The following is a 12,020-nucleotide window of genomic DNA, read 5'->3' on the forward strand; positions in this document are numbered from 1 at the left end:
GGCAGGTCCTGCAGGTCACTCTGCTGGGTTCTGGTGGTCCCAGGATGGTGCTGGTGGCCCTGGGCAGGTCCTGCAGGTCACTCTGCTGGGTTCTGGTGGTCCCAGGATGGTGCTGGTGGTCCCAGGATGGTGGTAGTGGCCCTGGGCAGGTCCTGCAGGTCACTCTGCTGAGTTTTGGTGGTCCCAGGATGGTGCTGGTGGCCCTGGGCGGGTCCTGCAGGTCAATCTGCTGGGTTCTGGTGGTCCCAGGATGGTGCTGGTGGTCCCAGGATGGTGCTGGTGGCCCTGGGCAGGTCCTGCAGGTCACTCTGCTGGGTTCTGGTGGTCCCAGGATGGTGCTGGTGGTCCCAGGATGGTGCTGGTGGCCCTGGGCAGGTCTTGCAGGTCACTCTGCTGGGTTCTGATGGTCCCAGGATGGTGCTGGTGGCCTTGGGCAGGTCCTGCAGGTCACTCTGCTGGGTTATGGTGGTCCCAGGATGGTGCTGGTGGTCCCAGGATGGTGCTGGTGGCCCTGGGCAGGTCTTGCAGGTCACTCTGCTGGGTTTTGGTGGTCCCAGGATGGTGCTGGTGGCCCTGGGCAGGTCCTGCAGGTCACTCTGTCTCAGGGTTCTGGTAGTCCCAGGATGGTGCTGGTGGCCCTGGGCAGGTCTTGCAGGTCACTCTGCTGGGTTCTGGTAGTCCCAGGATGGTGCTGGTGGTCCCAGGGGTGTTTTGGTGGCCCGGGGCTCACGGTGGCCACGGTTGCCCGTCGCAGTGTTCGCCCAGCCCATCGTGAGCAAGGCGCAGCCGGAGCTGCCCCAGGGGTGTTTTGGTGGTCCCGGGGCGGTCCCAGGGGTGTTTTGGTGGTCCCAGGGGTGTTTTGGTGGTCCCGGAGCTGTCCCAGGGGTGTTTTGGTGGTCCCGGGGCGGTCCCAGGGGTGTTTTGGTGGTCCCAGGGGTGTTTTGGTGGTCCCGGAGCTGTCCCAGGGGTGTTTTGGTGGTCCCGGGGTGGTCCCAGGGGTATTTTGATGGTCCCGGTGCAGTCCCAGGGGTTTTTTGATGGTCCCTGGGTGGTCCCAAGGGTGTTTTGGTGGTCCCAGAGGTGTTTTGGTGGTCCCAAGGGTGTTTTGGTGGTCCCAGGGGTGTTTTGGTGGTCCCGGAGCTGTCCCAGGGGTGTTTTGGTGGTCCCGGGGTGGTCCCAGGGGTTTTTTGGTGGTCCCAGGGATGTTTTGGTGGCCCGGGGCTCACGGTGGCCACGGTTGCCCGTCGCAGTGTTCGCCCAGCCCATCGTGAGCAAGGCGCGGCCAGAGCTGCCCCAGGGGTGTTTTGGTGGTCCCAGGGGTATTTTGGTGGTCCCAGAGCTGCCCCAGGGGTGTTTTGTTGGTCCATGGGTGGTCCCAGGGGTATTTTGCTGGTCCTGGTGCAGTCCCAGGGGTTTTTTGATGGTCCCTGGGTGGTCCAAAGGGTGTTTTGGTGGTCCCAGGGGTGTTTTGGTGGTCCCTGGGCCGTTTTGGTGGCCCGGGGCTCACGGTGGCCACGGTTGCCCGTCGCAGTGTTCACCCAGCCCATCGTGAGCAAGGCGCGGCCGGAGCTGCCCCAGGGGTGTTTTGGTGGTCCCAGGGCGGTCCCAGGGGTGTTTTGGTGGTCCCAGGGGTGTTTTGGTGGTCCCGGGGTAGTCCCAGGGGTGTTTTGGTGGTCCCGGGGTGGTCCCAAGGGTGTTTTGGTGGTCCCAGGGGTTTTTTGGTGGTCCCAGGGATGTTTTGGTGGCCCGGGGCTCACGGTGGCCACGGTTGCCCGTCGCAGTGTTCGCCCAGCCCATCGTGAGCAAGGCGCGGCCGGAGCTGTCCCAGGGGTGTTTTGGTGGTCCCAGAGCTGCCCCAGGGGTGTTTTGGTGATCCCAGGGGTGTTTTGGTGGTCCCTGGGTGGTCCCAGGTGTATTTTGGTGGTCCCAGGGGTGTTCTGGTGGCCCGGGGCTCACGGTGGCCACGGTTGCCCGTCGCAGTGTTCGCCCAGCCCATCATGAGCAAGGCGTGGCCGGAGCTGTCCCAAGGGTTTTTTGGTGGTCCCTGGGTGGTCCCAGGGGTGTTTTGGTGGTCCCAGGGGTTTTTTGGTGGTCCCAGGGATGTTTTGGTGGCCCGGGGCTCACGGTGGCCACGGTTGCCCGTCGCAGTGTTCGCCCAGCCCATCGTGAGCAAGGCGCGGCCGGAGCTGTCCCAGGGGTGTTTTGGTGGTCCCTGGGTGGTCCCAAGGGTGTTTTGGTGGTCCCAGGGGTGTTTTGGTGGTCCCAGAGCTGCCCCAGGGGTGTTTTGGTGGTCCCGGGGTGGTCCCAGGGGTGTTTTGGTGGTCCCTGGGTGGTCCCAAGGGTGTTTTGGTGGTCCCAGGGGTGTTTTGGTGGTCCTGGGGTGGTCCCAGGGGTTTTTTGGTGGTCCCGGGGGCTGTTTTGGTGGCCCGGGGCTCACGGTGGCCACGGTTGCCCACCGCAGTGTTCGCCCAGCCCATCGTGAGCAAGGCGCGGCCGGAGCTGCCCCAGGGGTGTTTTGGTGGTCCCAGGGCGGTCCCAAGGGTGTTTTGGTGGTCCCAGGGGTGTTTTGGTGGTCCCGGGGTGGTCCCAGGGGTTTTTTGGTGGTCCCAGGGGTGTTTTGGTGGCCCGGGGCTCACGGTGGCCACGGTTGCCCGTCGCAGTGTTCGCCCAGCCCATCGTGAGCAAGGCGTAGCCGGAGTTGCCCCAGGGGTGTTTTGGTGGTCCTGGAGCTGTCCCAGGGGTGTTTTGGTGGTCCCGGGGTGGTCCCAGGGGTGTTTTGGTGGTCCCGGAGCTGCCCCAGGGGTGTTTTGGTGGTCCCAGGGGTGTTTTGGTGGTCCCGGAGCTGTCCCAGGGGTGTTTTGGTGGTCCCAGGGGTGTTTTGGTGGTCCTGGGGTGGTCCCAGGGGTTTTTTGGTGGTCCCAGGGATATTTTGGTGGCCCGGGGCTCACGGTGGCCACGGTTGCCCGTCGCAGTGTTCGCCCAGCCCATCGTGAGCAAGGCGCGGCCGGAGCTGCTGCGCTCGCACTTCATCCCCACGCTGGGGCGGCTGCGGAAGCGCGCGGGGAAGGTGGTGGCCGAGGAGGAGCAGCTGCGGCTCGAGGGCAAGGCCGAGGGCGAGGACGCGGAGCTGCTGATCCGCGACGAGTTCTCGGTGCTCTGCCGCGACCTCTACGCGCTCTACCCGCTGCTCATCCGCTACGTGGACAACAGCCGGTCAGGGCTGGGGCCACGAGGGGATGGGGACACGGCTGGGGACAGTGACAGGGTCTGGGGACAGTGACAAGGGGGCTGGGGACAGTGACAGGGGGCTTGGGGACAGTGACAGGGACTGGGGACAGTGACAGGGGGCTGGGGACATGGCTGAGGACAGTGACAGGGGCTGGGGACAGTGACAGGGGCTGCTCTACCCGCTGCTCATCCGCTACGTGGACAACAGCCGGTCAAGGCTGGGGACAGGGACACGGCCAGGGGCTGGGGACACGGCTGGGGACAGGGACAGGGGCTGGGGACAGTAACAGGGGCTGTGGACAGTGACAGGGACTGGGGACACGGCTGGGGACAGTGACAGGGGCTGGGGACAGTGACAGGGGCTGGGGACACGGCTGGGGACAGTGACAGGGGCTGGGGACAGTGACAGGGGCTGGGGACAGTGACAGGGGGCTGGGGACAGTGACAGGGACTGGGGACATGGCTGGGGACATGGCCACTGGGCTGGGGACAGTGACAGGGGGCTTGGGGACAGTGACAGGGGGCTGGGGACAGTGACAGGGGCTGGGGACACGGCTGGGGACAGTGACAGGGGCTGGGGACAGTGACAGGGGCTGGGGACAGTGACAGGGGCTGCTCTACCCGCTGCTCATCCGCTACGTGGACAACAGCCGGTCAGGGCTGGGGCCACGAGGGGCTGGGGACACGGCTGGGGACAGTGACAGGGTCTGGGGACAGGGACAGGGGCTGGGAACAGTGACAAGGGGGTGGGGACAGTGACAGGGGCTGGGGACAGTGACAGGGGCTGGGGACACGGCTGGGGACAGTGACAGGGGCTGGGGACACGGCTGGGGACAGTGACAGGGGCTGGGGACATGGCTGGGGACAGTGACAGGGGGCTTGGGGACAGTGACAGGGGCTGGGGACATGGTCGGGGGTCTGGGGACATGGCTGGGGACATGGCCACTGGGTTGGGGACAGTGACAGGGGTCTGCGGACAGTGACAGGGGTCTGGGGACAGTGACAGGGGGCTGGGGACAGTGACAGGGGGCTTGGGGACACGGCTGGGGTGATCCAGCTGTCGTGGCCGTGGGGACATGGCCAGGGTGGCCTTGGGGATACAACCACAGTGGCCATGGGGACCCAACCATGGTGGCCACGGAGGTGGTGACCCTGCTCACCAACACCGGTGACCCACCGGTGGTGACCCGCCCTGGTGACACCCCCGTGACCCCCGGTGTCCCCCTGTGACCCCCGGTGTCCCCCTGTGACCCCCGGTGTCCCCGCAGGGCCAAGTGGCTGACGGAGCCCAACGAGGACGCGGAGGAGCTGTTCCGCATGGTGGGCGAGGTCTTCATCTACTGGTCCAAGTCTCACGTGAGTGGGGGGTCCCAGCGGGCTTGTGGGGGGGTTCCTGAGGGTTTTTGGGGGTCCCAGGGGGCCTTTTGGGGGTCCCTGACCCCCCCCGCCCCTGTCCCCCTGCAGAACTTCAAGCGTGAGGAGCAGAACTTCGTGGTGCAGAACGAGATCAACAACATGTCCTTCCTGACGGCCGACAGCAAGAGCAAGATGGCCAAGGTGGGCTGGGGGTCCCCAAAATGCCCCCCACCCCCAGGACCCCCAGCCCGCCCCACCCCCCCAGGCTCCAACCCCCCCTGAGCCCTGAGACCACCCCAAAATCCCACCTGGGATCCCAAATTCACCCCAAATCCTGCCTTGGACCCCACATTCACCCCAAATCCTGCCTTGGACCCCAAATTCACCCCAAAATCCCACCTGAAACTCCTAATTCACGTCAAAATCCCACCTTGGACCCCACATTCACCCCAAAATCCCACCTCAAACTCCTAATTCACCTCAAAATCCCACCTTAGACCCCAAATTCACCCCAAAATCCCACCTGAAACTCCTAATTCACCCCAAAATCCCACCTGGGACCCCGAATTCACCCCAAAATCCCACCTGAAACTCCTAATTCACCCCAAATCCTGCCTTGGACCCCACATTCACCCCAAAATCCCACCTCAAACTCCTAATTCACCCCAAAATCCCACCTGGGACCCCACATTCACCCCAAATCCTGCCTTGGACCCTGAATTCACCCCAAGTCATGCCTTGGAACCCTGAATTTACCCCAAAATCCCACCTCAAACTCCTAATTTGCCCCAAAATCCCAACTGTGACCCTGAATTCACCCCAAAATCCCACCTCAAACTCCTAATTCACCCCAAAATCCCACCTGGGACCCCGAATTCACCCCAAAATCCCACCTGAAACTCCTAATTCACCCCAAAATCCCACCTGGGACCCCGAATTCACCCCAAAATTCCACCTGGGACCCCACATTCACCCCAAATCCTGCCTTGAACCCTGAATTCACCCCAAGTCATGCCTTGGAACCCTGAATTCACCCCAAAATCCCACCTCAAACTCCTAATTTTCCCCAAAATCCCACCTGTGATCCTGAATTCACCCCAAATCTCACCTTGGACCCCAAATTCACCCCAAAATCCCCATCTGGGACTTCTAATTCTGGCCCCAGTGCTGTTCCAGTGTCCCTAACGGTGTCCCAGTGTCCCCAACACTGTCCCCGTGTCCCTCACACTGTCCCCATGTCCCCAACACTGTCCCCGTGTCCCTAACGGTGTCCCCATGTCCCTCACACTGTCCCCATGTCCCCAACACTGTCCCCGTGTCCCTAACGGTGTCCCCATGTCCCCAACACTGTCCCCGTGTCCCTAACGGTGTCTCCGTGTCCCTCACACTGTCCCCATGTCCCCAACACTGTCCCCGTGTCCCTAATGGTGTCCCAGTGTCCCCAACACTGTCCTCGTGTCCCTAACAGTGTCCCCGTGTCCCCAACACTGTCCCCGTGTCCCTAACGGTGTCCCATGTCCCCAGTGATGTCCCCAACACTGTCCCCGTGTCCCTCACACTGTCCCCATGTCCCCAGTGATGTCCCCAACACTGTCCCCGTGTCCCTAACGGTGTCCCCGTGTCCCCAACACTGTCCCCGTGTCCCTCACACTGTCCCCGTGTCCCCAACACTGTCCCCGTGTCCCTAACGGTGTCCCAGTGTCCCCAACACTGTCCTCGTGTCCCTAACGGTGTCCCCATGTCCCCAACACTGTCCCCGTGTCCCTAACGGTGTCCCCGTGTCCCCAGTGATGTCCCCAACACTGTCCCCATGTCCCTAACGGTGTCCCCGTGTCCCTCACACTCTCTCTCTTCTCTCCCCCTCGGCTGCGGGTGCTGCTCCAGTCTGGAGATGGACAGGTTAGCAGGGACGGGCTGGGGGGGACAGGGGTCCCCGGGGGTCCCCCAGGACCCCTCGGTGGGGTCACCACGCTTGGGACCCCCAAAAGTCCTGCAGGGTCCTGTCCTGTGGGGTCAGCACCCTTGGGACCCCCAAAAGTCCTGCAGGGTCCTGTCTTGCGGGGTCAGCACCCTTGGGACCCCCAAAAGTCCTGCAGGGTCCTGTCCTGCGGGGTCAGCACCCTTGGGACCCCCAAAACTCCTGCAGGGTCCTGTCCTGCGGGGTCAGCAACCTTGGGACCCCCAAAAGTCCTGCAGGGTTCTGTCCTGCGGGGTCAGCACCCTTGGGACCCCCAAAAGTCCTGCAGGGTCCTGTCCTGCGGGGTCAGCACCCTTGGGACCCCCAAAAGTCCTGCAGGGTCCTGTCCTGCGGGGTCAGCACCCTTGGGACCCCCAAAAGTCCTGCAGGGTCCTGTCCTGCAGGGTCAGCACCCTTGGGACCCCCCAGGACCCCTCTGTGGGGTGACCTTGGCTGGGACCCCCCTGTCCTTATGGGGTTACTCCTGTCCCTGTGGGTTTGGGGTCCCTGCTGACCCCGTGTCCCTGTCCCTGTCCCTGCAGGGCGGTGGCTCGGAGCAGGAGGTGACACCGAGGTTTTGGGGTCCCTGCTGACCCCGTGTCCCTGTCCCCGTCCCCGCAGGGCGGTGGCTCGGAGCAGGAGGTGACATTAAGGTTTTGGGGTCCCTGCTGACCCCGTGTCCCTGTCCCCGTCCCTGTCCCTGTCCCCGCAGGGTGGTGGCTCGGAGCAGGAGGTGACACTGAGGTTTTGGGGTCCCCGCAGGGCGGTGGCTCGGAGCAGGAGGTGACACCGAGGTTTTGGGGTCCCTGCTGACCCACCGTGTCCCTGTCCCCATCCCCGCAGGGCGGTGGCTCGGAGCAGGAGGTGACACCGAGGTTTTGGGGTCCATGCTGACCCCGTGTCCCTGTCCCCGTCCCCGCAGGGCGGTGGCTCAGAGCAGGAGGTGACACTGAGGTTTTGGGGTCCCTGCAGGGCGGTGGCTCGGAGCAGGAGGTGACACCGAGGTTTTGGGGTCCCTGCTGACCCCGTATCCGTGTCCCCGTCCCCGCAGGGCGGTGGCTCGGAGCAGGAGGTGGCACCGAGGTTTTGGGGTCCCTGCTGACCCCGTATCCGTGTCCCCGTCCCCTCAGGGCGGTGGCTCGGAGCAGGAGGTGACACCGAGGTTTTGGGGTCCCTGCTGACCCCATGTCCCTGTCCCCGTCCCTGTCCCCGTCCCCGCAGGGTGGTGGCTCGGAGCAGGAGCGCTCCAAGAAGCGGCGCCGCGGCGATCGCTACTCGGTGCACACCTCGCTCATCGTGGCCACGCTCAAGAAGATGCTGCCCATCGGCCTCAACATGTGCTCGCCCGCCGACCAGGAGCTGATCACGCTGGCCAAGGGCCGCTACGCCCTGGTGGGTGTCGGGGACACCAGCTGGGGACACCTGGGGACACCTGGGACCTGCAGATGTCCCCTGGGTTTGGGGACAAAGCCCTGGGATTCAGGACTTGGCGCTGGCCAAGGGTGGCCACTGCGCCCTGGTGGGTGGCCAGGGACACATGGGGACACCTGGGGACACCTGGGAGCCACAGATGTCCCCTGGGTTTGGGGACAAAGCCCTGGGGTTGGGGACTTGGCGCTGGCCCAGGGTGGCCACTGCGCCCTGGTGGGTGGCTGGGGACACCTGGGGACACATGGGACACCTGGGAGCTGCAGATGTCCCCTGGGTTTATGGACAAAGCCCTGGGGTTGGGGACTTGGCGCTGGCCAAGGGTGGCCACTGCGCCCTGGTGGGTGGCCAGGGACACCTGGGGACACATGGGACACCTGGGAGCCACAGATGTCCCCTGGGTTTGGGGACAAAGCCCTGGGATTCAGGACTTGGCGCTGGCCAAGGGTGGCCACTGTGCCCTGGTGGGTGGCCAGGGACACCTGGGGACACCTGGGAGCCACAGATGTCCCCTGGGTTTAGGGACAAACCCCTGGGGTTGGGGACATGGCACTGGTCAAGGGTGGCCACTGCGCCCTGGTGGGTGGCCAGGGACACCTGGGGACACATGGGACACCTGGGAGCCACAGATGTCCCCTGGGTTTGGGGACAAAGCCCTGGGATTCAGGACTTGGCGCTGGCCAAGGGTGGCCACTGTGCCCTGGTGGGTGGCCAGGGACACCTGGGGACACCTGGGAGCCACAGATGTCCCCTGGGTTTGGGGACAAAGCCCTGGGATTCAGGACTTGGCGCTGGCCAAGGGTGGCCACTGCGCCCTGGTGGGTGGCTGGGGACACCTGGGGACACCTGGGACACCTGGGAGCTGCAGATGTCCCCTGGGTTTGGGGACAAAGCCCTGGGGTTGGGGACATGGCACTGGCCAAGGGTGGCCACTATGCCCTGGTGGGTGGCCAGGGACACCTGGGGACACCTGGGGACACCTGGGGACACCTGGGACACCTGGGAGCCGCAGATGTCCCCTGGGTTTAGGGACAAAGCCCTGGGGTTGGGGACTTGGCGCTGGTCAAGGGTGGCCACTGCGCCCTGGTTGGTGTCGGGGACACCTCAGGGACAAGCCCAGGGTTTGGGGACACTCACCAAAAGCTTGGGGACACTCCCTGAGGTGTCCCCTGTGTCCCCCCCTGCAGAAGGACACGGACGAGGAGGTTCGGGAGTTCCTGCACAACAACCTGCACCTGCAGGACAAGGTGAGCTGTGTCACTGTGTGCCATGGCCTTGGTGTCACCGTGTCCCCTGTGTCACCGCGTCCTCGTCACCGTGTCCCCAGTGTCAGCTGTGTCCCCAGAGTCAGCTGTGTCCCCAGGACCACCACGTCCCCAGTGTCACCATGCCCCCAGTGTCAGCTGTGTCCCCAGGGTCAGCTGTGTCCCCAGGATCACCATGTCCCCAGTGTCACCGTGTCCCCTGTGTCCCCTTTGTCACCTGTGTCACCAGGAGCCCTCTGTGCCCCTCAATGTCCCCAATGTCCCCAATGTCCCCAGTCAATGTCCCCAATGTCCCCAGGTGGAGAACACGGGCTCGGCGCGCTGGCAGATGGCCCTGGTGCTGTCCCCACTCAATGTCCCCAATGTCCCCAGTCAATGTCCCCAATGTCCCCAATGTCCCCAGGTGGAGAACACAGGCTCGGCGCGCTGGCAGATGGCCCTGGTGCTGTCCCCAGTCAATGTCCCCAATGTCCCCAATGTCCCCAATGTCCCCAGGTGGAGAACACGGGCTCGGCGCGCTGGCAGATGGCCCTGGTGCTGTCCCCAGTCAATGTCCCCAATGTCCCCAGTCAATGTCCCCAATGTCCCCAATGTCCCCAATCAATGTCCCCAATGTCCCCAGGTGGAGAACACGGGCTCGGCGCGCTGGCAGATGGCCGTGGTGCTGTCCCCAGTCAATGTCCCCAATGTCCCCAATGTCCCCAATGTCCCCAGGTGCAGAACACGGGCTCGGCGCGCTGGCAGATGGCCCTGGTGCTGTCCCCAGTCAATGTCCCCAATGTCCCCAATGTCCCCAATGTCCCCAGTCAATGTCCCCAATGTCCCCAGGTGGAGAACACGGGCTCGGCGCGCTGGCAGATGGCCGTGGTGCTGTCCCCAGTCAATGTCCCCAATGTCCCCAGTCAATGTCCCCAATGTCCCCAATGTCCCCAGTCAATGTCCCCAATGTCCCCAATGTCCCCAGGTGGAGAACACGGGCTCGGCGCGCTGGCAGATGGCCCTGGTGCTGTCCCCAGTCAATGTCCCCAATGTCCCCAATGTCCCCAGTCAATGTCCCCAATGTCCCCAGGTGGAGAACACGGGCTCGGCGCGCTGGCAGATGGCCCTGGTGCTGTCCCCAGTCAATGTCCCCAATGTCCCCAATGTCCCCAATGTCCCCAGTGTCCCCAATGTCCCCAGGTGCAGAACACGGGCTCAGCGCGCTGGCAGATGGCCCTGGTGCTGTCCCCAGTCAATGTCCCCAATGTCCCCAGTCAATGTCCCCAATGTCCCCAATGTCCCCAGTCAATGTCCCCAATGTCCCCAGGTGCAGAACACGGGCTCGGCACGCTGGCAGATGGCCCTGGTGCTGTCCCCAGTCAATGTCCCCAATGTCCCCAGTCAATGTCCCCAATGTCCCCAGGTGGAGAACACGGGCTCGGCGCGCTGGCAGATGGCCCTGGTGCTGTCCCCAGTCAATGTCCCCAATGTCCCCAATGTCCCCAGGTGGAGAACACGGGCTCGGCGCGCTGGCAGATGGCCCTGGTGCTGTCCCCACTCAATGTCCCCAATGTCCCCAATGTCCCCAATGTCCCCAATGTCCCCAGTCAATGTCCCCAATGTCCCCAATGTCCCCAGGTGGAGAACACGGGCTCGGCGCGCTGGCAGATGGCCCTGGTGCTGTCCCCAGTCAATGTCCCCAATGTCCCCAGTCAATGTCCCCAGTGTCCCCAGTCAATGTCCCCAATGTCCCCAATGTCCCCAGTCAATGTCCCCAATGTCCCCAATGTCCCCAATCAATGTCCCCAGGTGGAGAACACGGGCTCGGCGCGCTGGCAGATGGCCCTGGTGCGCCAGGCGGGCCGGGACGATGACCCCGCCAGCCCCGAGCAGGTCGTGCGCCGGGTGCAGGAGGTGTCGGCCGTGCTCTACCACCTGGAGCAGGTCTGGAGGTCCCAGAGGGGTTTGGGGCACCCAGGGGTGCCCAGGAGCACCCAGGTGACCCCAGGGTGGCCGTGTGGCGCAGGCTGTGGGTGCTCTGTGCCCTTTGGGGTGCCCTGGGGGTGTTTTGGGGGGTCCCAGGGGTGCTCAGGGGATTCAGGGGTGCCCAGGTGATCCCAGGTGACCCCAGGGTGGCCGTGTGGCGCAGGCTGTGGGTGCTCTGTGCCTTTTTGGTGCCCTGAGGGTGTTTTCTGCGGTCCCAGGGGGGCTCAGGAGGGTTTGGGGGTGCCCAGGGGACCCCAGGTGACCTTAAGGTGTTTTGGAGGGGTCTCAGGGGGGTTTGGGGGTGCTCAGGGGGGTTCGGGGGTGCTCAGGGGGGTTCGGGGGTGCCCAGGTGACCCCAGTGCCCCCCCCAGACGGAGCACCCCTACAAGTCCAAGGTGTCCCTGTAGCACAAGCTTTGGGTGCTCTGTGCCCTTTAGGGTGCCCTGGGGGTCCCAGGGGGTTCAGGGGTGCTCAGGAGGATTTTGGGGGTGCTCAGGGGGGTTTGGGGGTGCCCGGGTGACCCCAGTGCCCCCCCCAGACGGAGCACCCCTACAAGTCCAAGAAGGCCGTGTGGCACAAGCTCCTGTCCAAGCAGCGCCGCCGCGCCGTCGTCGCCTGCTTCCGCATGACGCCCCTGTACAACCTGCCCAGGTGGGCACGGGCACTGGGGGAACTGGGAGGGACTGGGAGGGACTGGGAGGGACTGGGGGGGACTGGGATAAACTGGGAGGGACTGGGGGGGGACTGGGAGGGACTGGGGGGAACTGGGGGGGACTGGGGGGACTGGGAGGGACTGGGGGGGGACTGGGAGGGACTGGGGG

At 64.6% G+C, this 12,020-nt stretch overlaps 1 protein-coding gene across 1 annotated transcript in view; it reads left to right on the top strand.

Moving 5' to 3' along the window:
• The window catches only part of LOC110481838 (ryanodine receptor 1-like), a 154,014-nt gene that overhangs the window by 105,180 nt on the left and 36,814 nt on the right, over positions 1 to 12,020 (top strand). Inside the window, 8 exon segments of the mRNA XM_077789130.1 lie at positions 2,973 to 3,213; positions 4,497 to 4,584; positions 4,693 to 4,785; positions 6,469 to 6,483; positions 7,763 to 7,933; positions 9,157 to 9,216; positions 11,023 to 11,157; positions 11,738 to 11,850. Coding sequence (XP_077645256.1) covers positions 2,973 to 3,213; positions 4,497 to 4,584; positions 4,693 to 4,785; positions 6,469 to 6,483; positions 7,763 to 7,933; positions 9,157 to 9,216; positions 11,023 to 11,157; positions 11,738 to 11,850 — 916 coding nt within the window.

The sequence above is a fragment of the Lonchura striata genome, chromosome 31 (genome assembly GCF_046129695.1).
Source record: "Lonchura striata isolate bLonStr1 chromosome 31, bLonStr1.mat, whole genome shotgun sequence".
Classification (NCBI taxonomy): domain Eukaryota; kingdom Metazoa; phylum Chordata; class Aves; order Passeriformes; family Estrildidae; genus Lonchura; species Lonchura striata.